This window comes from Acinonyx jubatus, chromosome E1 (genome assembly GCF_027475565.1).
Source record: "Acinonyx jubatus isolate Ajub_Pintada_27869175 chromosome E1, VMU_Ajub_asm_v1.0, whole genome shotgun sequence".
In the NCBI taxonomy this organism is placed as follows: domain Eukaryota; kingdom Metazoa; phylum Chordata; class Mammalia; order Carnivora; family Felidae; genus Acinonyx; species Acinonyx jubatus.
In genome coordinates this window covers 14,785,227-14,809,052 of record NC_069397.1, presented here as the reverse complement: position 1 = coordinate 14,809,052, position 23,826 = coordinate 14,785,227, and the positions used below count along the sequence as shown (strand labels likewise).

Below are 23,826 nucleotides of genomic sequence, written 5' to 3'. Positions count from 1 at the left end.
CTGACCAGGGCAACCAGACGGCTGACAGGAAGGCTTTGATCCTCATGAGGGAAGGTGGTCACGGGATTCAGCACTGTTGGTTTCCACCTGGTTTTTGCAGTTGAAGTTAAGTCAAGAGTGGTGGTGGCAGCCCAAAGTTTACCCCCTCTCTTTTAAGGAAGAGAGTAAGACATGTCCCACCCTCCACATGTACAGATCTCCCCTCTGACACTTTGGTTGGACCAACTGAGTCGTAAGAAACCAGCTGGTCTCTTCTCCCAACCTCACTATCTCTGCAAAGTCCTCTTTAGGAAAACACAGAGACGCTATGGGGAAGGCATATCCTGAGTCTTATTCTAACCAACGGCGAATGGCTCAGTAAGGATTGGTTGGCAGTCAACTGAGTAGGGATGGAAGAAGACGAAGAGGAGACATGGAGGAGAAAGAAGACAACGGCAAGGAAATGGGATCATGGCGAGATTTCCCCACTTTACAGTGTTGCTCTCTTCCTGGTTCCAGCACTCACAAAATCCTGGACCGCTCTGGGCTATCACTTTTACATCTCCAGAGCATCAGACTACATTAAGTCAGGGATTTCACCAGACGAAAATGAAATTGATTTCATGTCTAGTCAGTTCAGCGACTGGAAATGAAGATTCCGGTTTATGTTACATGGCAATGTAAATGTACTTATTGCCACTGAACTTAAAAATGGTGAATTTTGTGTTTTGTGTATTTTACCACAGTTAAAAAACATAGATTTGGGGGGAAAAAAAGGCTTAGATAAGATTTATTTTTTCCAGTACTGGATAGTTTCTAAAACTAGCTTTGTTCAACTTCCATTCAAGCTGGTGTATGTTTACCATGGCTTTCAGTGCCCTTTGGGTCAGCTTAGAGTTTACTGAAATATGACTGTTTACTGAAATATATGATTCAGCAAATCTATGTGATTTGCTATGGATTTTGGTATACAAATAAGACTCACTTTTATTTTTATTTATTTTTTTAATGTTTATTTAGTTTTGAGAGAGAGACAGGCAGCATGTAAGCTGGGGAGGGGCAGACAGAGGGAGACCCAGAATCAGAAGCAGGCTCCAAGCTCTGAGCTGTCAGCACAAATCTGGACGCGGGGCTCAAACCCATGCACTGTGAGATCATGACCTGAGCTAAGTCTGGCGCTTAACCCACTGAGCCACCCAGGTACCCCTCAGACTCACGTTTACTTATGCCTTTGGGGCACCTGGGTGGCTCAGTCGGTTAAGCGTCCGACTTCGGCTCAGGTCATGATCTCACAGTGTGTGGGTTCGAGCCCTGCTTCGGGCTCTGTGCTGACAGCTCAGAGCCTGGAGCCTGTTTCGGATTCTGGGTTTCCCTCTCTCTGCCCCTCCCCAGCTCACACCCTGTCTCTCTCTCTCTCTCTCAAAAATAAGTAAACATTAAAAAAAATTTCTTTTAATTAAATACGTATGCCTTTGATCCAAAAAGAGGTGCTTCAAGTTCTCTAGTAACCAACTCCCCAGTATCAGAATTTAAAATACTACCTGCCCCCAATTTCACTTTTAGGAGCATGTACTATAGATTTATACACATAAGTGCAGCAAAAGATCTGTGTAACATCTGGCAAGGATGACTGTCCGTCCAGCAGGGGAGGACTGGTGAAGCAGACTATAGCACATCTGTATGACGTAGCACTGTGCTCTCTAAAAGAACAGGGTAGAATATGCTGACAGCCAAAGACAGCTATGATATGACAAGTAACAAAAGCGCCAAGTCCAGATCCGTGCATATAGTTCGATCCCATGGATGAGAGAACAATAAAGGAAATGGAACACCCATACACACACACACACACACACACACACACACACACACACACACCCCTATACTCACAGACCATGGAACAGCCTCCAAGAAACTAAACACTACCACCTCTAGGGACGAGGAACCTGGCGGGGAAAGTATTAAAAAAAAAAAAAATCCAAAAAATAAATTAAAAATAAACTAAAAAACCTTTAAACGAGCAAAGTGTCCTTTACACCCACTCTCACAGGTGAAGCAACCTGCGTAACCAGCCGAGAACCCGGAAAAAAACCCCAGTGATCCACTATCTCTGTTTCAATCCCTGCCTGCCTCCCGGCCCTGCTGCTCGGCCACATACCTCTGTAGGTGGTAGATCTTGTGTGTGTACTGGCCTTTCTCGCCATCCTTCTCGTAGGGCTCGTTCACCAGGACCTCCACGCCTTCACCACCACCCGTTTCGTTTTTACTGGCCTCGGCCACAGAATACAGCTGCCCTACTTGGTACTAGAGGAACAGAGAGACAGGAGTCCTTGTCAGTGCAGAGTCTTCTCGACAAGCGCACAGAGTCCAGTTGCCAGGAACTGTCCAGTGAGATCACTCTGGGATTCCCCTGCATCCAGGACCTCATTCTGCAGTTCCACTGGGACCTTGCCCAAATCCACCCACAGCGACTAAGAACGCTGCTCCGTGGCCTCTCTTTAGCTATCAGATGTGTTTCGTTTCATCCTTCCCATTTTCCCATCTTCCAGCAAGGCTGAAGGAGCCAGGTAAATATACTTAACTTCACACCACTATCCAGGAACCAGATTACAGAGTCCAAGGCAGCTTCTTCCCTGAACCTGCCTCTGGTATTAAGACCCTAAAACCAGATCTGGGTCGGCCGCTAGAATCTCTTCACCCCATTCATTCAAACAGATCCTAACACAGGACTTCTTGTCAAAGAAAGTTGCCCCAGTGCTCTGAGAAGTCCACAACCTCTGCTGTAAACTGACTCATCTACCTGTTTTTTCTCCAGTGTCGGGCAGCTCGTCACCCTGCCAGCAGCTCAGAGAACAGTTTTACAGGCGACCAAACCTTCTGATGCTTTCCAGATTCCTGGTAGCGCTGGGGCAAGTGGCCTGCTTCCCATACTGGATGACAGAGATTCCGACCCCACGGTGTGTGCCTTTACTAGATGGCAAGAACCTGGTTTTCCTTTATTTGGTCATCTGCCACCCTATCAAGTCACCAGTCAAGGTTACTGGCCTCCTCTGACCCCCTCAGGACAACCCAGTGTTACGGCCAGTGACCTGGGCATTGCCCAGACCTGGCCCTTCTGCAACCTTCTGAGTGAAGCTGTTTGGAGGGAAAAATAAGGCAAAAAGAACGAATGGCAGTAGTTAATGCAGGAAGTTATGTCTATACCGGAGGATGCATTTTCCCTCTTACTGCCAGTGCCACCAGGAACAACTATTCAGGGAGGATGAGAAAAAAAGGTACGTAATCACACTGCGGGTATAAAGGTTTTCCTCACCCTCTACGTTGCTCCCCAGACTCCTGCTACACCCAGGAGAGACAGACAAGGGGTTCCCTCCCTTTGAGATTAAAAGAGAGAGGCTGCGTCTCTGAGCAGCTGCCACTTAACCCACTCCCGGCAACAGCAAGGAGCAGAGGCAGCTTCCAGGGCTACTTCCCCTCAAACTTGGAAGCCCGCTCTACCAGGCAGCTTCAGAATGAAGCACTGCAGGGAAATTTCTGGGCAGAGTCTGGGGGAGGCAGCACACTAGGACAAACGCCTAGAGGCCTAACTTCCAAAGTAAAAACCCAGTATAAAATGCCAAAGAAAGGCCCAAGCAAGTGATCAAGGCTCAGTTAATCCCATAGAGAGAAACATCTGGGACAGAGCCAGTCACCTTGACCTTGCTAATCCTGAACAACATCAGTGCTGCCTCAATGCCCCCGTGGAACACCAAGCTGTCTCTGTGCCTTTCCAAGTCCACCCCGTCAAGTGGGTCCGGGTTGGGCTAAAACAGGGGTTCCTAAGAAGGAGCATTAATTGTTTCAGAAAAGAGTCATAATAACATCTAACCACTGACTCAGCAATCCTGAAGGACAGGCTGAAGAAAGGGCCTGGTGGAGGGGACAGGGCTGTCGGCTGGTGGCGCTGCTTGGGGAGGGGCCCCCACGCAGACACTAATCCCCTTCATTTGGTTCCTCATCAGATACAGGAACCAGAGGGCAGGCTCTAAGAGGATCAGTCTGTTGGGCCGGCATCTTCCCCCTTTAATCTCTCTTGATATTCTGATCCTTTAATCCCAATGAGACAAGTGAAGGCCGTTCTGTTAATCCAAAGGGGTTAAGTAAGACTGGCCTTCAGAAGCTACAAGTGAGGGACACTTTTCATGCCAGAGGGTTCCCTTTGGCAAAGTGGCGCCACACCTTGGGAAAGCGGAAAGCAGCCACACTCAGATGGGGGTGGGGGTGGGGGTGGTGGGCAGACCATTAAATCAGATAAAAAACCCTTATCCATCTGAGGATTCCAGCCTCCTCAGGCCTAGGACAATGAGGCCTGCCCTTGTCCCAAAGAACTAAGACACTCAGCTAAGAAAAACAGACTCTACCACTTAGGCAACCTGGGAGTGGGAGCCCAGGAACATGCAGTGGGTGGGCCTGAAACACTGACAGGCAATATTATCATGAAAAACAGCACAGCCATTGGCCCCATCCACGTGACTGTGTCAGGCCAGGTACCACAGGCGGATGGTAACATGCATTTCTGGAAATGGGAAGTAAAACAGCCCTGCCCACAGGGAAGAGGGTGGGCCTCTCTAAGCCAGGAACCACCGGTGGACACACCCTTGTCAAACGTCCAGGGCTTTCTCCGCAGAAGGCCTAGAAACCCTGTGCAGTGTTAACCCAAAGGCTCTGGCCAGATAGAAGCTAATTCCGCCCCAAAATATTGATTCACACCATCAGGATCGTTATAAAGACATGGTCTTCTCTTTTCTCCTTCTCTTTCCCAACCTACAACAGAAAGCCCTGAGGAAGGGTGCCTGGCTGGCTCAGTCACAAGAGCATGCAATTCTTGATCCTGAGGCCTTGAGTTAAGCTCCACGTTGGCTATACAGATCACTTACATAAATAAATAAACTTTTTTTAAAAAAAAGGAAAGAAAGCCACGAGGGCCTCAAATCAAGGCCTCCAATTAGGAAGTAAATCCAACAGTCATATGATGCTGGGCTGTTCCCATGGGAACCATGAGTCATGATGGGTCTATTGATAAAGACTGAAAAGGTTGATCATTACTTGTTTCTTCTTTGGCTTCCCCATTCAAGATTTTCTGATCTCTGGAACTAAGGTTTAAGCCATCAGAAAAGCAGCTCCAGGGTGCCTGCTGGCTCAGATGGTGGAGCAAGGGATTCTTGATCTTGGGGTTATAAGTTCAAGACCCACACTAGGGCCATAGAGGTTACTTAAAAACAAAAAATCTTAGAGAAGCAGCACCTGCTTCACCCTACCCAAGCCATGTACTTGCTTTCTCATCAGTGGTTTCTAGCTAAGAAAAGGCTGACCATTCCCAGGCGGACAGATGAATCCTTAGCAGAGCTTACTTCCCAAGCTTCTGCTTAGACTTTAGGCTCTGTTCACCCTGCCCCATCACTTCCTCAATGCTGAAAAAAAAAAAAAAAAAAAAATCACAAGCTAAAAACTGCCAATTGCAGATGATCTCAAGGTGAGTTCCTCTTTCCCTCCACTCTTGGCCCCATCCTAAGTCACCTCCAGCCTTGCTGCAGAGTAGCCAATAGGTGCTCCTGAACAGTGCTGGCTCTCCCGGGTTGGCCACACTTCTCACAAATATTCCCATCCTTGTTCCATCAAGATACTCCCTGTGAAAAGACCCATTTTGCCCCTAAATGCTACACTGAGGTACTCCGGAGTTCCTGGGGGACATCTTCCTGACTGGGGGGGGGGGGGGGGGGTGGGGGGGTGGGATCATCCTGTACAGCAAAGAGAGGGTTACTGGACTCCCAAGAGCTGAGTTTCAGGGTAAGGGGCAGGCCGAGCCTTCCCGCTTGGCCTCCTGATTTGGAAAATCATCACTTTTATTTTTCACAAAGACGGCAAGACCCCCAAGGAGGTGGGTTAACAGGAGCCCCCCAAGCCCAACACCTGTCAGCCTAAGCACAGGGTTCCCAGGCCCCAGGTACACGTCAGGTGCTTCCAGGGATAGGAGCATCTATCCTTTCCATGCCCTTTGCCCTGCATCCCCAGTCTGGTTTCTCTCAAGCTCCTTTCCTAGAGCTCCCAGAGCATGTTCGAGGACCACCTCTGGCTCCCACCCCCAGGTCTCCACAGCTCTTATCAGATTACAGCCCACCACTGGAGACGATCCTCTAGGGGGCCGATGCCTACCCACCCCCTTTGGGTCCAAGAAGCTTGGATATCTGTCTCATCTAAAGTGTGCTGCAGGCTCTGTTGGCCTGATTTCATTTTTCAAAGGTCCATTTCATATTTGGAACAGAGTGTAAGTTATCACAGGAGCTTCATGCTGACACCACAGGAAAGACAGTGACTGAGGGCACCGCGCTGGCTGACACACTTCACCCAAACTGGAGCCTGGCTAGAAGCTGGGGGGTGCAAAGAACAGGCTGCAACAGGAGAAGACAGTGGAGGAGATTCAAAGAAAGGATGGAACAAGGGAGGCTCTATGACAGTTTTCTGCTGTCCAAGACACGATTCTGAGTCAGCATGGCCTATGAACCTTCTTGGGGCAGGTCCTGCCAGATCCCCATACACAGGGACGTTGGGCCTAAAACCATAAAAGGACAGAGGGCAAGCCAAGCCCCTTTGTTATTCCTTGCCCTCCGTAAAAGGGTTCGGGGCCTTGGTCTTCCCAGTGGTCACCTAGAGCATGGCTAGGGAGGGCCTCGGAGATTTCCCGCCCTACTGGTTTGTTGCACAACCAGAGAGGGAGCCGTGCACGCTTCCCAGTCAAGTGCTGGAGGGCCCAGAAATCCCCTCACACACTCAGTCCCCTCAATAAAATGTCCCCCAACAGGCACAGTCTTAGCAGGTAAAAGGGGCTGGTTTCGTCTCTATCCAAAGTCTCCGTTCAAAGTTACCTAGCATGCCGACAGCTTGAGGCAGGTTGCAGATATACAAAATAGGTGCCCTCCTTCGACTAAAGGTGGCACTAAGAAAATTCTCATCAGATACTGAATATCTCTAAGTTAGAACAACCATGAAAACCACACCAAGAGGGTGGGCCACTTGTAGCCCAACGTAGCTAATGGTCGCAAGCAATTATATGAATAAAAAGAAACTATGAATAAAAAGGAAAAAAAAAACTTACCTCATCTACAGACACAGGCAGGATGACTCGGCTACAAGAGAGGGAAAACAGTATCAACTTCAGGCCTGAATGCTACCCAAGGCCATTACAGCACCACTGTAGAACAGTCTTAAATGTTCTGTTGCACATGGCATATGCTCACTGCCGAAAACCCAGCAGAGAATGGCCCCCTGAGTGCTATGAGGCAGGATCGTCTGTGCCCTTCAGCCCCAACTTAGAACCTGTGATTCAGTGCAAGCCTGTCCCCCTACGGGCTACTTCGCAGGCCTCTGACTCACATTTGGAGCTGTCTTCTTCTCCCTTTCCCCCACTGATATCTTTCCCAGCAAAACGAGGACCCCCCCCCCCCCCGGCAAACTCTGAAGCCAAGATGAGGAGTCAGACCTGAAGACTCGGGCCCTGGGGATTTCATCTCTACGGGCCCAATGTCCTGACGATGGCCCTCAAGGTAGGAAGCTAGGAAGGGACCAAGCTCCTTCAAAGCTTAATCACCCCAAGAGCACACACCAACCATCTCTGCTCTGAGGCAGGATATTGCAATACAAGCTACTATCACAAAGTCACCAAGAGAGGACACTCGACTTGTGTCTTCAACTCCAGAAGCTGTCCAAAGGCACCCCAACTGACAGTTTCCTTTTACTTCTCCATCTTAACGACCACTGATTGTGGGAGGTGCCAACAAGCCATGACCAACAAGTCATGCCCAGCCAGGTCGCACGCCCGTCAGCATTCCACAGAGGTGCGAGGGCTAGTGGCAGAGCAACAGCCGAGACCCAGCTGAAAGCCGCGCGGTCAGAGAGGTGAGACCAAAACACTTGGTTGTATTCATACAGACGAGGCCCGCTCCCGAGCTCAGGTTCTCAGTGCCCAGACCCCAGCTGGAACGCCCTGGAGCCTCCTGCACCTCGCACGCTTGGCGAAGCGTGAGCTGCTATGTTCTCCTTCCTAGGCAGTGCTTCTGACAACTGGGATCTGTGCTCCAGGCTGCTAGACAGTCCGCTCACTATTTTCCAAATCCACAAAGGTCCCCCAGGTAGCAAGAAGCACACAGGGGTCCGAGAAAAACATCACACTGAAGGCAAGGTGTGGGGCAGAAAAGGAGCAGGAAAAACAAAAGGGGCTTCAAGTGCTTACTGCCTGCTAACCCCCTCCTCCAGAATGACTCAAATAACACAAATCCTGCAGGTTACTGGATGCTGCCGCGAATGCCCTTCCTCCCATTAGAGAAAGCCGACAGCGCAGAAAAATACTTCCAACGTGGAGGCCACAATTTCTGCACCCTCAGAAGAAACTTCCTAGAAAACAATACGCCTTTTATCTGCAAGAACAGCAGTAAGAATCACATCCAAGAATTTGCAGAAATCAAATCCAGGAGAATCCTGTTAGAGGAAGTGTCAGAAAAATCACCAGGGAAACCGCCAGACCCTGGGTAGGCACCAAGTCTCCCCCAGCTCCTGACGGGATGCTCTGAGGCTGCCTTACGTGACAGCCGCACACCCGGACGTCTCTCCCTGGCTCCTCAGGAGCAAAACCACTTTAGCAGCAATTGGGTGCAATTCCAAAGGATAGGGCCACAGGGGCAGTGCTGGGCTGAGACTGGAGCTGTGCTCACTTCAGTGTGACCTTCACTTCCACCCTTCCCAGAGCTGCAGCACTGCAGCCACGGCCAAGTGTCTCAGATGCCCCCCTCCTCGGCCCCTGCCCCAGGACACACACACTCGCCAGAGCACACGCGGGGCACAAGTCAGGCAGGAAGGAAACGCAGATGCCAGGCAGGCTCTGCAGCCCCGGCACCTTGGACCTTTCCCTGATAGGCTTCAAGGGTAGAAGAACAAAGACTGGGGAGGAAGGCCCTTTCTTCAAAACTCACTCAGATCTCTTCTGAAGGTCCCTTCCCTGCCTGACCTTCTTCACAAAACTACAGGTTTCTACAGACTCTGGAATTCACTTGGGAAGAGATAAAAAGATCAGGAGAATGGGATGGGATGGGAAAAGCCTGTTTTCTGGACGGTCGAGGTTAAAAGCCAAAGTGCACCATGCTCTCCTCCCATTGGTATCCCAAGGTTCTTCCTCCTCACCATACCAAGCTCCAAGCTCTGGCTGGATCAACATCAGACTGGATGTCAAGAACCAGAGGTGGAGGGGCTCCAAAAAATGCTGTTCAGATAAGGTGTCCAGCTGGGACGACAGCTTGGGTCTCTGCTCCCTTTGTTATCCAAAGCGCCACACTATGTCCTAAATGTCCTAAACACCTCCAAGGAGCAAGCCATATGGGATGGGGCAAAGTGCTTTCAATGACAGAATGGAAACAGCCCTCCGCACACCTGCCTGGCTACCAAGTGAGTTCCACCAGTTGCTCTCTATGGGGACATCTCCCCCTTCTGGATTTCCTGGGCTTCTGACCCAATGCTGCCCACCCACCCTCTTCTCCAGGGAAGCACAGTTTCACTGTAAATTCTGCACACACGCATTCAATCTCTCCTCTTTGGGGGCAGGGAGGAAGTCCTGAAATGTTTACTTGGAACCATGAGCTTCAGTGATGGGTCATCTAGTGTTTGAAAGATTTAGCCATCTACACATCCCCACCTGTCATCCAATCCCCTGGATTTCAGGAGCGAGCCTTCTGCCTGCAACACCTACCAGAAGTCACTAGTTTTCCACCCCAGTCACTAGTCGAGAACTCCCTCACCCTTCACTGTCTTTCCTCAGGTAATGGCTTTATGGGAACCTCCTTAATTTCTCAAAGCAATTTCCCTCTTTGCACCAAGACTGAGATTGCCCTAGAGACAGGCTGCCCCTGCCCCCCAACCCCTACTCCAATACGTTTATTTATTACATACATTCACAAACCTGCTCCCTCTCCAAACTGTCCTCTACCCTGGTAACATCCCAGCCCTCTCCAGCACTATAACTCCCACAAACCAGCTCCTCCCCAATATTTTCTGGATGCCTTCCCCAAGTGTCCCCCAAGTCCCAAGCAAACATCCTAAGCTTCTTTCCAAGTACCTCCTCCCCTGCACCTACCACTTAGGCACCATGTCACGCCACCAGTGCCCTCTGCAATCTTCTTAGACCCTTCCTCTGTCACCCAAGCCTGGCCCTAACTCCCTGCACCTTTCCCTGGGTGCACTTCCTTACAATCCTCCCCATGCCTAAGGCGGCCACTCCTCATACTCCAGGTCCCCCTCACGCTCCTCTCCACCATCTCAGCTCCATTCCTGAAGCTGTCTTAACTGTTCCTCAGCCCCTGAAGCCTACTCCTCCTTCTCCCGCCAGTCCCCGCGGCCACTCCTGTAGTTCTGGCGGGCCCCTTCGTCCCTCTGCCCCCACTGTAGGGCCACCACGCATCTCCATCCCCTCAAGCCCCTCCTCATGCCCTGCTGGCTCTCACTGTCCCCTTGACCCCATCTCTGGCCCTGTCCAGCCCTCATTGTCCCTTTGGCCTCTTCTCTCAGGCCTATTCGGCCCTCACTGTCCCTCAGGCCCCACCTCAGGAGCTGTCCGTATCTCTCTATCCCCGTTGGCCCCACCTCAGGCCCTTTCCGGCCCTCACGGTCCCCTCAGCCCCTGCTGGGCCGCCCAACAGCCCATCCATTGCTCCCCATCCCCGTCCGGTCGCTGCATCCACTCCGCCAAGCCATCAGGCTCCCTGGTCGTCATCCCCGACTTTCCCTTCCTCCCCGCTTCCGCACGGCGCGCCGGACACTCACTACTCCTTGAGCAGCACCATGTCGCTCCGCAGCTCGGCGGCTGCCCGCTGCCCGCCCGGCCTCCCGCCCGCTTCCCGGCGGCCGCTCTCCCCGTGGCCCGGCCCGGCCCTGCTGCCTGCGCGCCTTCGTCGTGGTCTGCTCCGTCCCCGCCGCTCTCGCTGCGGTCGCCGCGCCGGCTTCTGCCGCCCCGGCCTTGCCGCCTCCCGCGCCGCTGCCGACGCCGCCCGGAGCTCCGGTTCCGCAGCGCCGCGCGGGGGCGGGGCGTCTCTGCGGCAACCAGAGCGTCACACGCAGCGGTGCGCGCTGACCTCAGCGCGAAGGCGGAGCCTTCTCGGGCCCGCCCCCTCCATCCTTAAGTGGGCCGTGGCGTCTGCGTCCTCTTCCGAGGTGGGCCCCCAGCGGGGGTCAAGAACTCCCCGCCGCCCGCCCAGGGCCGTAGGCGAAGCGGACATCAAGGTGTCGCGTGGGGACCTAGGTGTGACTGTTTTGCACCTGTACGTTTGGCCCCCCCTCAGCGGGGTGGGTTGAGATCAAGGAAACAGTTGTGCCAAGAAAATATTAAAAATAGCCAAATTTACATGCAACTGCTGTTCTAAGTGCTTGACTCCTCACAACAACTCTACCAGAAAAAGTTACCATTACTGTCCGCATTTACAGGTGAGGAGGAGGAGGAGGCAGAGGCTAAAGGAATTGCTCAAAAGTGAATGAATGACTTGTTCAAGTCCATAGAGAGCATGTGATGGAGATTTTCACTAATAGTCTTAGTGTGATGTCATTCATCCAATAAGTGTTTGCAGAGTACCTGCTGTGTACCAAAACCTGTGCTTTTTTTGAGAGAATGAACCGAGCAGAAATGAGAAAAGGCCCGTGAATAGTGAAACACAAGCTTGATGGGATTACACTGGAGGTATAGTCCTCAAAATTTTCCTGGAAGAAGAGGGTTTGATTTTTTTCACTTTGTTTTTAAGATTTTTTTTTTTTATAAAGGAATCCCCACACCCAACGTGGGGCTCAAACTCACGACCCTGAGATCAAGAGGCACATGCTCTATGGAATGAGCCAGCCAGGCACTCCCTGGAAGAGGAAGCTCTAAGCTGAGGTCTGCAGAGAGCTTGGAAAGGGAGGGTTTACCAGGCAGAGTGCGGAGAGGGTTGGGGGCAGATAATGCAGTTCCTGACAGGTGATAATAAGTTGTTTGGAGTCCATCCTAAGGGGGCTGGGGTCTTTTAGGGGTTTTAAGCAGGTTTGGTGTTTGGAGGCTCACTCTGAGCCGTGGGTGGAAAGGGGATGGCGGGGGCCAGAGCAGAGGCAGGGTGACCAGTAAGGAGGCCTCTGCAGAAGTCCAGGTGAAGATGACAGTGATGGGAAAGGGCAGTGGAGGGAAGCAGCTCAAGAGGTAATATCAGCAAGGCTTGTTGACTAATTGGCTGAGGGAGAAAGGAAGAAAACCACCCAGGTTTCTGGCCTGGGAGCCTGGGTGGGCAGTACTGTCTTCAGAAGAATACCAGAAAGGTAGATTTGCACAGCAGAAGATAATGACTCCACGGTTGGACTTGAGGGACAGCCAGGTGATGGTGGGTGGGCTGCCACTGTACGGATTTGGGAAGGGAGGGTGGAGTAGGTGGCATATTGCTGTCAAGCCATGACTCGTACCCCAGGACAGCTCGGAGTATTGCCCATGTTGGCCACTCGTTCATCAAATCCTAAAGTAGGTGCGTGGATTGCCCCAGAAATCCAAGCCCCTTGAAGGAAGGCCAAGAGAAGAAATATTACCACCCAAAGTCCAAGTTGAACTGGACCCTGATCCCCTGACCCTTCAGTAGAGGGCTTTTTCTCCTACATAATAGCAGTGAATAGTTGTTTAACAATCGCCATGTGCTAGTTCTCTCCAGAAAGTAACCGAACCATGCCCTCTGGGAGCCTGAAGTCTAGTTGGGACAACTAGTGAATTCACTCAGTAAATACTGATTGAGCTCCTGGCCCTGTCCTGGGCCTTTTTCTCAGCACTTGGGACACGGGGGGTGACCTAGAAAAACCAGGTCCTTCCCTTGTTCAGAGTGAGGGAGTGGAGTATAAACAAACACAGAAATAACTTCAAGTAGTGATAAATGTTCCGGAGAGGCTGAACATGGTGACTGTGGGCAGTGGCAGGTGACATTAATGGGGTGGTCAGGGAAGGCGCTTAGAGGAGGCGAGGTTTACACTGAGCCCTCCATGATGAGAGGAATTATTGCTAAGCAGACTCTTAGTTAACAAAAGCTGAGACAAAGGGACTTGGAGGGCTGTGCTGGGCTCTGGGGAAAGTAAGAAGCAAAACACTAATCGAAATGCCTGAGAAACAGCCTCTGCTCTTGAGTCGCTCACAGGGAGGAGGACTTGCAGTTTTGGAGAACTGTAACTCGTGACACAAGGTAGCTTGTGACAAAGGGGAACATGTGTGACACAAAGAACAGGTCCAAGGAGAGGCCTCTCTGGGCTGCAGAGGCGTGGGAAGCATCCTGGGACAACAGGCACTTGAGCCACATTGGAAGAGGAAATGGCATCTCCAGAGGGAAACTATGACATGCAAAGGTGCAGAGGCAGAATGCTACCAGGGCCTCTGGTTAGCATTCGAGCATGTTCTGCGTGGGCACACAGGTGGGACGGAGTGCCAAGCTAGAGAACTGTATCTCTGTTCCGGGGACAGGGGGCAGCCACCCAGGGCCTTAAGGAACCCCCAGTCCTTGTCACCCAGATCCAACGGTTAGAGAGATTTTGCCGCTCATGCTTTATCTCTTTTCTGGAACATTTTATTTTAAATGTTTACGTATTTTTTAGAGAGATCGCGCACGCGCGTGAGCGGGGGAGGAGCAGAGGGGAAGGAGGGGACAGAGGATCCGAAGCAGGCTCTGCACTGGCAGCACAGAGCCTGATGCGGGGCTCGAACTAAACTCACAAACCGTGAGATCACGACCTGAGCTGAAGTCAGACGCTTAACCAAGCGTCGCCCTTTTCTGAAACATTTTAAAGCAGATCTCAGACATCATACCACCTCACCCCTCTATGTTTTGGTATGCATTCTAGGAATAGGAATATTTTCTCGAAAACCCATGCCGTTGTCATACTTAAAAAATTAATAATTTCTTTTTTTAAATGTTTATTTATTTTTGAGAGAGAGACAGACAGACCATGAGCAGGGGAGGGGCAGAGAGAGACGGAGACACAGAATCTGAAGCAGGCATCAGGCTCTGAGCTGTCGGCACAGAGCCCTATGTGGGGCTGGAACTTATGAACCTTGAGATCATGACCTGAGCCGAGGTGGATGCTTAACTGACTGAACCACCAAGACGCCCCAACAATTTCTTTTTTTTTTTAATGTTTATTTATTTCCTTTGAGAGAGAGAAAAAGAGATAGCATGAGTGGGAGAGAGGGCCAGAGAGAAAGAGAGAGAGAATCTTTAAGCAGGCTCCATGTTCAGCCTGGAGCCTGACACGGGGCTTGATCCCATGACCCTGGGATCATGACCTGAGCCAAAGTCAAGAGTCAGATGCTCAACCAACTGAGCCTCCTAGATGCTCCTCTTTTTTTTTTTTTTTTTTAAGTAATATCGACCCCCAACGTGGGGCTTGAACTCATGACCCTGAGATCAACAGTCACATGCTCTACCAACTGAGCCAGCCAGGCACCCCAAATTAATCATTTCTTGATATTATCTCCTACCCAGTTCATATTCAGATTTCTCTTATTATCTAAAAAATATTTTGCAGTTGCTTTTAGATAAGTTCAGTGTCTGAACAAGGTCTGCATTTCCCCCACATTTTAGCTTTGTGATGTTTCTTACATCTTCCACTCTAGCAAGCTCTGCTTCGGGTGTGTTTAAGAGTTAGCCCTCACATGCGGGTGCCACAGCACTTTCTAGCTTGGCCCCCTGGGAGTCCTCAGCCCCACTGTGGGAGCAGACCCCCCGGTGCCCCATGCTTTCCAGTCCTTCCGCCTGTATGAACTTGGGCAAGGTACTTAACCTCTCTGTGCCTCAGCTTCCTCAGTTGTAAAACTGGGCAATGATTGTGCCTGCCTGCTAGGAATCAGGAGACGAGGCAGTGTCCTTGAGGCCATCTTGTGCAGTGCATGGCACATTTCCATATCATCATTATTGGGGAAGGGGTGTTGTGAGGAAAGAGGGATGGACGCCACCGCCCCTTAAATCTGCCTCTCCGATGGCATCTGGGTGGCTCAGTGGGTTGGGCGTCCCACTCTTGGTTTCGGTTCAGGTTACGATCTCACAGTTCAGGAGTTCGAGCCCCGCGTCAGACTCCACGATGAGTGTGGAGCCTGCTTGGGATTCTCTTTCTCTCTCCCTCTGCATCCCTCCCCCCCCCCCATGTCTCTCTCAAATAAGAAAATGAAAAATAATTTAAAAAACTACTTCTCCAGGCTCCAGGCTTAAAATCTTGAGTGTCACAGTGACCTCCTATCATGTCTCTTTGTTTCTCTCCCTCTTTCCATCTCTATCTGCACCAGAATTTCTGTCTTCTCTCCTTCCCATACTCCCTCACCAATTCTGTCTCTCCTGTCTCTTTGTATCTCTCTCTGTCTCTGTATCTCTCTGTACCTTTGTCTCCCTCTCTGTTCTGTCTCTCTCTGCCCTCTGTTTCTCTGTATCTTTCTGTCTCTGTCTTTCCTCTCTCTGTCTCTCTTCACTTCTTCTGCCTGTCCTCTTCAGACCTCTCTCTGCCTCTCCCCAGCCCTGTGGTTTCAGTCTTTGTCACACTGCTCTGTCTGGGTGATGACCTTCAGCCAGCGTTTTTGCCATCTTCTCTTCCCAGCAGTCTCCTGCCCCGGCCTGTGCACTGTTCGCTCCACCTTGGACTTCCTCCTGCCTTCGTCCTCACGTCTGTGTATCTCAAAGCTCCGACCCCCGCCCAGGTCCTCCTGGCTGGCCGGCCCTGTGACTGCTTGGGCCACAGCCACACCTGGAACCCACCTCTGGGTATCTTGAGGAGACTGTGTTTCACTGTTTCCGTCTTCTGCTGTGTCCCTTCCTGGCTGGAGAGGGCATGCTCTTCCCCTTTCTTAGTGTGTGTCAGCCCCTTTTCAGTTCATTTCTGTCTGTCTCTCTCCATTTTCAAATTTCATCTTCCAAATATTTATTGAGCAGCTGTTCCTTGCCGGGCACCATTCTGGGCCCTGGAAGTATTGCAGTGACCAGGACAGAGCATGGGGCAGCTTTCAAGAGGCATTCATTCTAGTGGAGAGACAGACACCGGACAAGAAAACAGACAAAGGCGTGACCCTGGCTGCTGGGCTGGACCCACTGGGAGGAGGAGGGTGTTGGCCAGTCCAGGCCACGGGCAGGCACTCAGCCAGTAAGGGCGGGCTGCTTCTGCCCTGCCCTTTGCCTGACAATTCCCTGTCCCTAAATGGAGACTCAGCCCCTCTAGAAGCCAGACTAGAGTGTTTAACCCACTTGCTCCCTCCACAGCATTCATTATGCACCAGGCTTGGGGGAGACAAAGGGAAAAATGAAAAGATCCCAGGCCAGATAGGGCCACAATCTGATGCAAGACAAACATGTCACCTGCTGGAGCCAAGGAAATAGACAAGCAGTTGTTTTGGGCACCCGAAAGAGGCAAGGAGGCTCTGCACATTCTCCTCTCTCCTTACCTCTGGTGTGTTTGGTCTGCATACAGTGGAAAGCTATTTGAGCAGCCATGAGAGTTTTTAAAAATTGTTTTGAGCCGACAATTGAAAATGGGAATTAAAAAAAATTTTTTTAAATTTTTATTTGAGAGACAGAGAGAGAGAGAGTACAAGTGGAGGAGAGGGGCAGAGGAAGAGAGAATCCCAAGCAGGCTCCCCACCCAGGGCAGAGCCTGATGCTTGATCCCACGACCCTGGGATCGTGACATGGCCAAAACCAAGAGTCGGACGCTCACCTCACTGAGCCACCCAGGTGCCCTGAGAAAGAGAATTTTTAAAAAAATAATAAAATTTAGGATTTTCAGCTTCTCCTGAAAAAACTCAGAAGATCTGACAGACAACACTAGGCTCATTCCCACTTGGCCACGATAGAGTGGGGTCAAGGCTGCCCCTTAGATGGAGGCTGTGGCCTCCACATCCCCACAGTACCCCCCACACACACACACACAAGTCCTCCTGTGTCCCTGGCATGGAGGTCAAAGTCTAACAACGCCTGCATTACCAGAGACCGTATGCTGTGGCTCTATTTACGTTACAGAAATATTTCTCTGTGCTTTCTCAGTCAAACATGGGAAAAGGAAAGGTAGCAAAGGGATGTGTCAGAGACTTAGCTTTTGAATTTGCAATCCTGACAGGTAGGAGCTCCCACACATACCCAGGTAATATTCCCTCTCATCCTTTCCCCAGCTGGCCCCTGAGGCCATGCACATCCCTCCCCTGGGCCTCAAGCCTCCTCCACACAATTAGGGTGAGGGGCCAGGCCATCCCTTCCCTCCCTGGGATGGGGATCTCCTTGTGGCTTCTCCGGAGAGGCCCAGTGGCGCTCTCTCTCTCTCTCTCTCTCTCTCTCACTGCCACTGCCCAGGGCCCTGGCAGGAGGGCAGCCAGCATGGTGGGAAATCTTAGAAGGAGCACTCATGCCCATGACCACCACCTTAGTACGAAAGAAAAGAGACGAGGATGAGCTCCCTTTAGAACCAGAATTCACCAGAAGCCTTGGTCTTCCCACCCAACAGGCCCCTCACTCTGTCCCTCCCCCACCTCTTGAAATGGCCACGCAGAAGGCCAAGCCAGCAAAGCTGGGCCATGGCAAGGGCACCATAGGGGAGGGGTGGGGGTCAGGGAGCACACGTCAGACAAGTGACACAGAATCTGAGCAAAAGGTAAGGGGCAGAAAGACGGGGGACTTAGGAAGAGACACAGGAGCAGAGGAGGAAGTAGTTGTTAGTCATTCTCAGCATACATTTATTGAGTGCTTACTGTGTGCCAGGAAGTAAGCCAGGTGCCAGAAACAGCAATAGGGCCGGGAGTCAGGGTCAGTTACTGAGGAGCGGTGTCACTATTGACCCTGGTTGACACAGGGAACCGATGAACCCTTCAGGCACCACTCAGGACCTAGGCCTTCCCAGCCATGGAAAGGGATTCAGCGAGGCAAGACCCTCTTTCTCTTCTCCAGCACACAGACAAGCTCCTACACGCTCCTCAAAACGCGTTCACACCTGACGTGCCCGGAGCACATCTCAACTCACACGTGCACACACACACACACTGAGGCACAGCCAAGCAGTTGTGCAGGAGGTGGTATGGAGGTGCCACCTACATGCAGTGACCCGAGTCACCCCGCTTAGCATGAACTGTCGGGGCGCCTGAACACCCACCACTTAGAAATTATCTCGAGACGCTTTGGGGCCAAGTCACTTACTAAAATGTGAGAAATAAACGAAAAATAACAATAAACAAGATGAACAAAGGGACAACTTCTTAAGGCTTTTGCTTCGAGAGGGGTTCTGAGAGGGATACGGGTCAGCGGAAACGGACCTCACTTCCTTTAGTTGGCCACAAGTCTGTTCTGGTCAGAGTTGCCTAAGGTAGATGTCACTTTGTATGGATGGGGTTAGGGTGGGGACGGTCTTTGTTCCCTGTGCTATCCGCAGTATACCACTGTACATGTGCTTTATGCCCATGTCCACCTACCTCCCAGTGAGGGGATCACCTCCATTTTACAGGTAAGGAAACTGAGGCTCAAGACTTGCCTAAGGCCACGGAGACAGTATATGCCGTGGGGCCTCTAACCTCTGCTCCTCCTCTCACTGCCTCCTGCATGGGAAGATGGAGCCTTATCTGGGATGGGTCAAGAGGCTGGGAGCTGCCAGGAGCCCGGGTTCAGTCTCGGATCCACCCAGGAGGCTGAGAATGACTGCCTTCAAAGGTGAACGTGCTGTCTGCAGAGACCCAGGGGCACAGGTGGTGGCCCCCTGCTGGCAGGGAGAGGCTGGCGCTGTGGCAGGCTACCCACGTGGAGGATGCCACACCTCCTTCTTGACACTGTGTCCTCACCCCAGGGCTTGAGTGAGTTAGGAAATGCGTGGAAACAGCCTCACAGAGCCTACCTGTTCACCCTGACCTTGCCCCCAACCCTGGGGGACCGGGGTGGGGGCTGCAGCCTATGCAAAACCAATTCTTTCACTTTGGGGGTCCTGGGCTCCTAATCCTCACAACCCCACAACCTATACCGTTTTGGGAAAAATGGGCTATTACCCTTGAGCTGGTCCCCTGGCAATTGGAACAGGTAAGGTGCCCCACCACCCCAAGAGCCTGTGAGGAGCCATCATATTCTCCTTCAGAGAAGAGGGAAGCTGGTGTTTAAACAGCCTCTGAAGCCCGATCCTGTCGAGAAGACTTCTCAGAGCTCTCTGACAGGAGCTCCTGACCACAGAGTGCCAACCACTCGTCCCCACACCCCCACCTTACGTGTCTGCTCAGACTCACACAGGCTGATGCAAGTGCATCAACAACTCGGAGCTGAATGTGCTGCTGCCTGGGGCAGTCCTGCACATATACCCCCAATACCAGGTGTGTCCCCATTTTCAGTGTCCTTGGGGCCCAGGGCAGAGTGATGCCCCCCTCAGACTGCATAGCCCAGGGGCCATGACGATGGGGGCTTGAGCAGAAGTTCCTTTGACCACGCCGATTCTGGATACAAGAGGGAAAGGAGATGGAGCAAAACCAAAAGGAACCCACAGGGGCCTGCAACCATAACTGTGGGATTTAGAAGGGTTGGAACTTTCCCCAGCAGCGTTTGCAGGAAGCCAACCACAAAGGAATGACTAGACTCCCAGACAGGAGTCCAGGAAGACTAGACAGGAGGAGACCCCTGGCAATGTTCCTGAGGACGGCCCAGCCCCCTTCCTCTCTCCGACCAAAAGCGCAGGACCAGGCATCACTTCCTGCTCCTTCCCACGAGGAGCCTGGAGGCTGGGGGGGTGGGACGAGACCAGAGGGCTGTGGCCACTTGGTGTCCACTGCCTTTGACCAGCTCGTGGTCCCTTTCCCACCCCAGGGCACTCTTCTCAGGGTGGGGGTGACCAGAGATTTGGTCCCCCTTGTTTGTACCCATCAGTCTCCAGGGCTAAGATGACTCTACTAAGTAGAACTCAATCCAGGCTCTGAGGAAGCTCTTGGCTCCAGGAAATGGAGACCATGCCTGGCTTTTTGCTTCCTTTCCCTGGGCTGTTGCTGCCCTGCTCCCAAGGCCCAGTGGGCCCTGGGGCTGATGCTCCAAATGGAATGTCCTGGCCTAGAGGGCCTTGGATGTTCTAATGACTTCAGGAGTCCTGGCTCTAACCTTAAGCATGTTACTCCACCCCCGGGCCTCGAGTTTTCCAGCTATAAAATAGGGATAGTATCTAACTCCTGGGTTATTATGATTCAAGGATGATAACAGGAAAATATGTAACCCATCAACTCCGTACTGTCAGAGCAGAATGACTGGCCCCCAACAAGGGGGTGGGGGCGCAGTTACCCGACCCATCTGGTACTGCTCCATGCACTGTTGGCCTTGGACTCTTTTCCACCCTGCCCTCTAGTTTCTCAATGCCTGCTTCTTCTCACAAAGTGCCCATGTCCTGCAGGTGGGTTGGGAGAGATAGGCAGCAGCTCCCTTTGGCCAGGCCTGGGTGCTGCTGGGGACGACACGGGCCCTGTCTGTACAACCTCAATACGGCAGGGCCCTTGCTAATTAGCCATCTCCCCAAATTGTACTCCTCTGTGTCCCTAGGTCTTGAAATTTGGGTGCCCCAGAATCACCAGGTGGGGCTTAGCAAAATGTAGATTGTCAATTCTCCGGGCCAGAGGCGACACCTGGCGTCGACCTTTTTAACAAGCACCCGAGGAGTTCCTGCTGCCAGTGGTCATTGGACCATCCGTGGAGGACGGCTCTGACTGCTAACACCATACCCCACCTGGCCTTGGAAGCCACAGGTCCACGAACATGACAAAAGTACAACACCTGCCTGACTTTAACTCTGCATTTCCCAAATTTGACCATTTATTTATTTATTTTTAAAAGAATGCTCTGTGCCCAACATGGGGCTTGAACTCACAACCCCAACATCAAGAGTCACGTGCTCGGGGCGCCTGGGTGGCGCAGTCGGTTAAGCGTCCGACTTCAGCCAGGTCAGGATCTCGCGGTCCGTGAGTTCGAGCCCCGCTTCAGGCTCTGGGCTGATGGCTCAGAGCCTGGAGCCTGTTTCTGATTCTGTCTCCCTCTCTCTCTGCCCCTCCCCCATTCATGCTCTGTCTCTCTCTGTCCCAAAAAATAAATAAAAACGTTGAAAAAAAAATTAAAAAAAAAAAAAGAGTCACATGCTCTACTGACTGAGCCAGCCATGTGCCCCTGACCAGGAAAGTTTTTGTTTTTGTTTTTGTTTTAATTTGAATAATTAACATCTCACAGAACTAGTGTTCTGAAGAACGGTTTGGAAAATGTTGATCTGGTTCTCTCTCCTTTTTAAAACTATTTGTTTTAGGGGCGCCTGGGTGGCTCAGTCAGTTAAGCGTCCGACTCTGGGTTTTGTCTCAGGTCACGATCTTATGGTTTGTAGGATGCAGCGCTGAGTTGGGCTCTGCGCCCACAACACACAGCCTGCTTGAGATCCTCTCTCCCTCTGCCCCTCCCGGCTTGCTCGCTTGCTCTCTTCCAAAAATAAACTTTAAGAACAGTAAAAATAATTGTTTCAAACAAATATCTTGTTTTTTAATGTTTGAGTGGACTGAAATCTAGGAAAATTAGGTGTGTTCAAGGTGCTCGACCGTTAATGCAGGACTCGAATTTGGGCCTGGGTCTGTCCTTTACTGTTCGCCACCAGTTTCCCTCACCACTTTCTGCTTCTGTCTCTTTGAGCCTGAGGTTCTCCTGGGTAACCTTGTGTCCTGAGCTCAGGAGGAACCCTCAGGGCAGCGGATCCAGGAATAAGAAATCTGAGTCGGGGATGGAAGGGATCAGGACTCGCTGTTTGGCTGGGATAAACAGCAGAGGCAGTCTGGCCCACACGTCTAAGATGTCTGTACAAGCGCAGTTTGTTTGGGGGTGGGGTGGGGAGTAAGGTCTCTTCCTGGCCCCACTGTAGCTTCTAAGATGGCAATCACCCAGAGAGATGGGGAGCGGCTGGCTGGGTAGGACTGGAGCTGCTCAGTGGCAAGAAATCTTGTCTTGCCTTTTCTCCTCAAGCTCAAAACAGGCACGTGTAGCCATTAACCGAAATGCTTAGCAGGGGCGTCCCTTACCAGGAGGAAAATGGATTTATTGCTTTATAAAAAGGAGTCTGATAAAACTTAAAAGAAAAAATCCAAAAGTAGAAACCTAAAAATCAACCCACCCTGCTGAGCACTCCCAGGAAGTCTCAGACACATTTCTGGAGGCAGTCAGGTGCGGGGGCTGGAAAGCCAGGCCCGCCTGGCAGAGGAAGGGCGGCCTCGAGGAAGGGCGGCCTCTTCCCGTAAACAGCTCCAGGGCCCTGGAGGAGTCTGCCGGCAGGGGGCGCTGTGGCCCCACGGCCTCAGACCAGCTCCAGGCCCAGAGTGAGGCTGCCTCCAGGACCCTGGGCCTGTGGCAGGCCTGGCTGGCTCCTGGGTGGCCCCAGGAAGATGAGGGCAGACACCCAGAGCCCACACCTTACCATCACCCCACCACACACATCCCTCACACGTATCATAGGGTCACACATCCCACTTACACATGTACACACACACACACACACACACACACACACACACTTAGGCCCCTCACCATCCATCTCCCCGGCCAGGCCTGGACCTCCTCATCTGTCAGCAGCAGCCTGGCTTCCACCCCCATAAAAACAGCTGTGTGTGTAGGGGGTGCCCTGTTGGTGCTGTTTTAATTCCCTTCGGGTCACAGACTGGATGAAGGGTGGCAGTGGAAACTTGCTCCCTGCCCTGAGGGAGGAGGTGAGGGACTGCTAAGCAGCCTTGTCCTTGGCTCCTAGCCGTGCATGACTATCCAGCCCTCCGTCCCCTCCCCAGGCTTTAAGCCAGGGGGGCTTCTCCACAGGCCTATAACAGGAGGACAGGTCACGGACAGGCCACAGGGGGCTGGAATTACAAAGGAGTTAGCACCAACAACAGGAAGCGGGTCCTTCCTTCCTCAGGCAGCCTCAGACTGGCCAGGGAGGAGGTTGAGGGGCCAGGCGAGGGCGCGCAGACAGTGCAAGCCTTTGTCCTTGGGCAGGTGTGACCAGTGGGCATGCAGCTGAGGGGCAGGTGGCAGGCAGTAGGTGGCAGACCCCTCTGCTTTGGCAAGAGGCAGAATCCAGACACTTAAGGGAGAGAGAGCCTGCCTGCTGGAGATCCTCCTTGCTCCTCCTGCAGGCACCATTGTGCCTCAAGGCTCCGGGGCCCCTCGACAGTGGCAGAGCAAAGCCCAGGCCAGCCCTTGCTTCCAGCAGTAGGAACATCGCACATCCGGGCCCTCTCCCGTCCGTCCCAGCGCTGCAGAGCTCCAAGGCAGGACCAGGGCCCTGGGAGGGAGCGTGGACTCCAAAATGGTGAAGGAGAGGATCCTGAGGGTGCACGGAGGTCCTCTGGGATGGGGAGAAGGACACCGGTGAGTCACTGAAGCAAGGGCAGGAGGCCACAGTTCCGAGGCGGCGAGCGCTACACGAAAGCCTCTGGGTTGGAGGAGCCGTTCAGCTTGAGGAAAAGCTTGTCATCCTCCCTCTTCTGCTGTAGCTGCCTCTCCAGCTGGCGCCGGTAGCAGACGAGGTAGAGGGGGAGGCAGAACCCCAGCATGCTCAGGGCAAGCAGCCCCACATTCACCTGGAGAAGCAGAAATGAGAGCTGCCGTCACATGAGGCAGGGGGCCGGGCAGGAGCTGTGGTCTTTGCAGAGCCCGGCTCAAGAGCCTTCCCCACACTCAGGTTTGGACGAGGGGAGGTCACAGGAGGGGAAAGGAAAAGCTGAAACTGGACGAAGGGCCCAGGGCCCGTGGCTTGACATTCCAGTATCAGGATTCCCAGCTGAGAAGCCCT

General features: G+C 52.2%; 2 protein-coding genes and 1 non-coding gene across 6 annotated transcripts in view; all 3 read right to left on the bottom strand.

Annotated features, from left to right (window-relative positions):
* Positions 1 to 11,083, bottom strand: part of PITPNA (phosphatidylinositol transfer protein alpha) — a 40,222-nt gene extending 29,139 nt beyond the window's left edge. The window contains exons 1-3 of the mRNA XM_027034636.2: positions 10,822 to 11,083; positions 7,112 to 7,142; positions 2,138 to 2,283 (exon numbers count right to left, since the gene is read on the bottom strand). Coding sequence (XP_026890437.1) covers positions 2,138 to 2,283; positions 7,112 to 7,142; positions 10,822 to 10,841 — 197 coding nt within the window. The 5' untranslated portion in view covers positions 10,842 to 11,083. The remainder of the gene's footprint in view (positions 1 to 2,137; positions 2,284 to 7,111; positions 7,143 to 10,821) is intronic.
* A 3,326-nt stretch (positions 11,084 to 14,409) lies between these two features.
* TRNAN-GUU (transfer RNA asparagine (anticodon GUU)) lies at positions 14,410 to 14,485 on the bottom strand. The gene has a single exon. It is a non-coding gene; the product is annotated as a tRNA-Asn (tRNA).
* An 8,166-nt stretch (positions 14,486 to 22,651) lies between these two features.
* SLC43A2 (solute carrier family 43 member 2) overlaps positions 22,652 to 23,826 on the bottom strand; it is a 36,504-nt gene continuing 35,329 nt past the window's right edge. For all 4 annotated transcript variants that reach the window (XM_053212331.1, XM_015081385.3, XM_053212332.1 and 1 more), the window contains one exon: positions 22,652 to 23,614. In XM_053212331.1, coding sequence (XP_053068306.1) covers positions 23,453 to 23,614 — 162 coding nt within the window. In that variant the 3' untranslated portion in view covers positions 22,652 to 23,452. The remainder of the gene's footprint in view (positions 23,615 to 23,826) is intronic.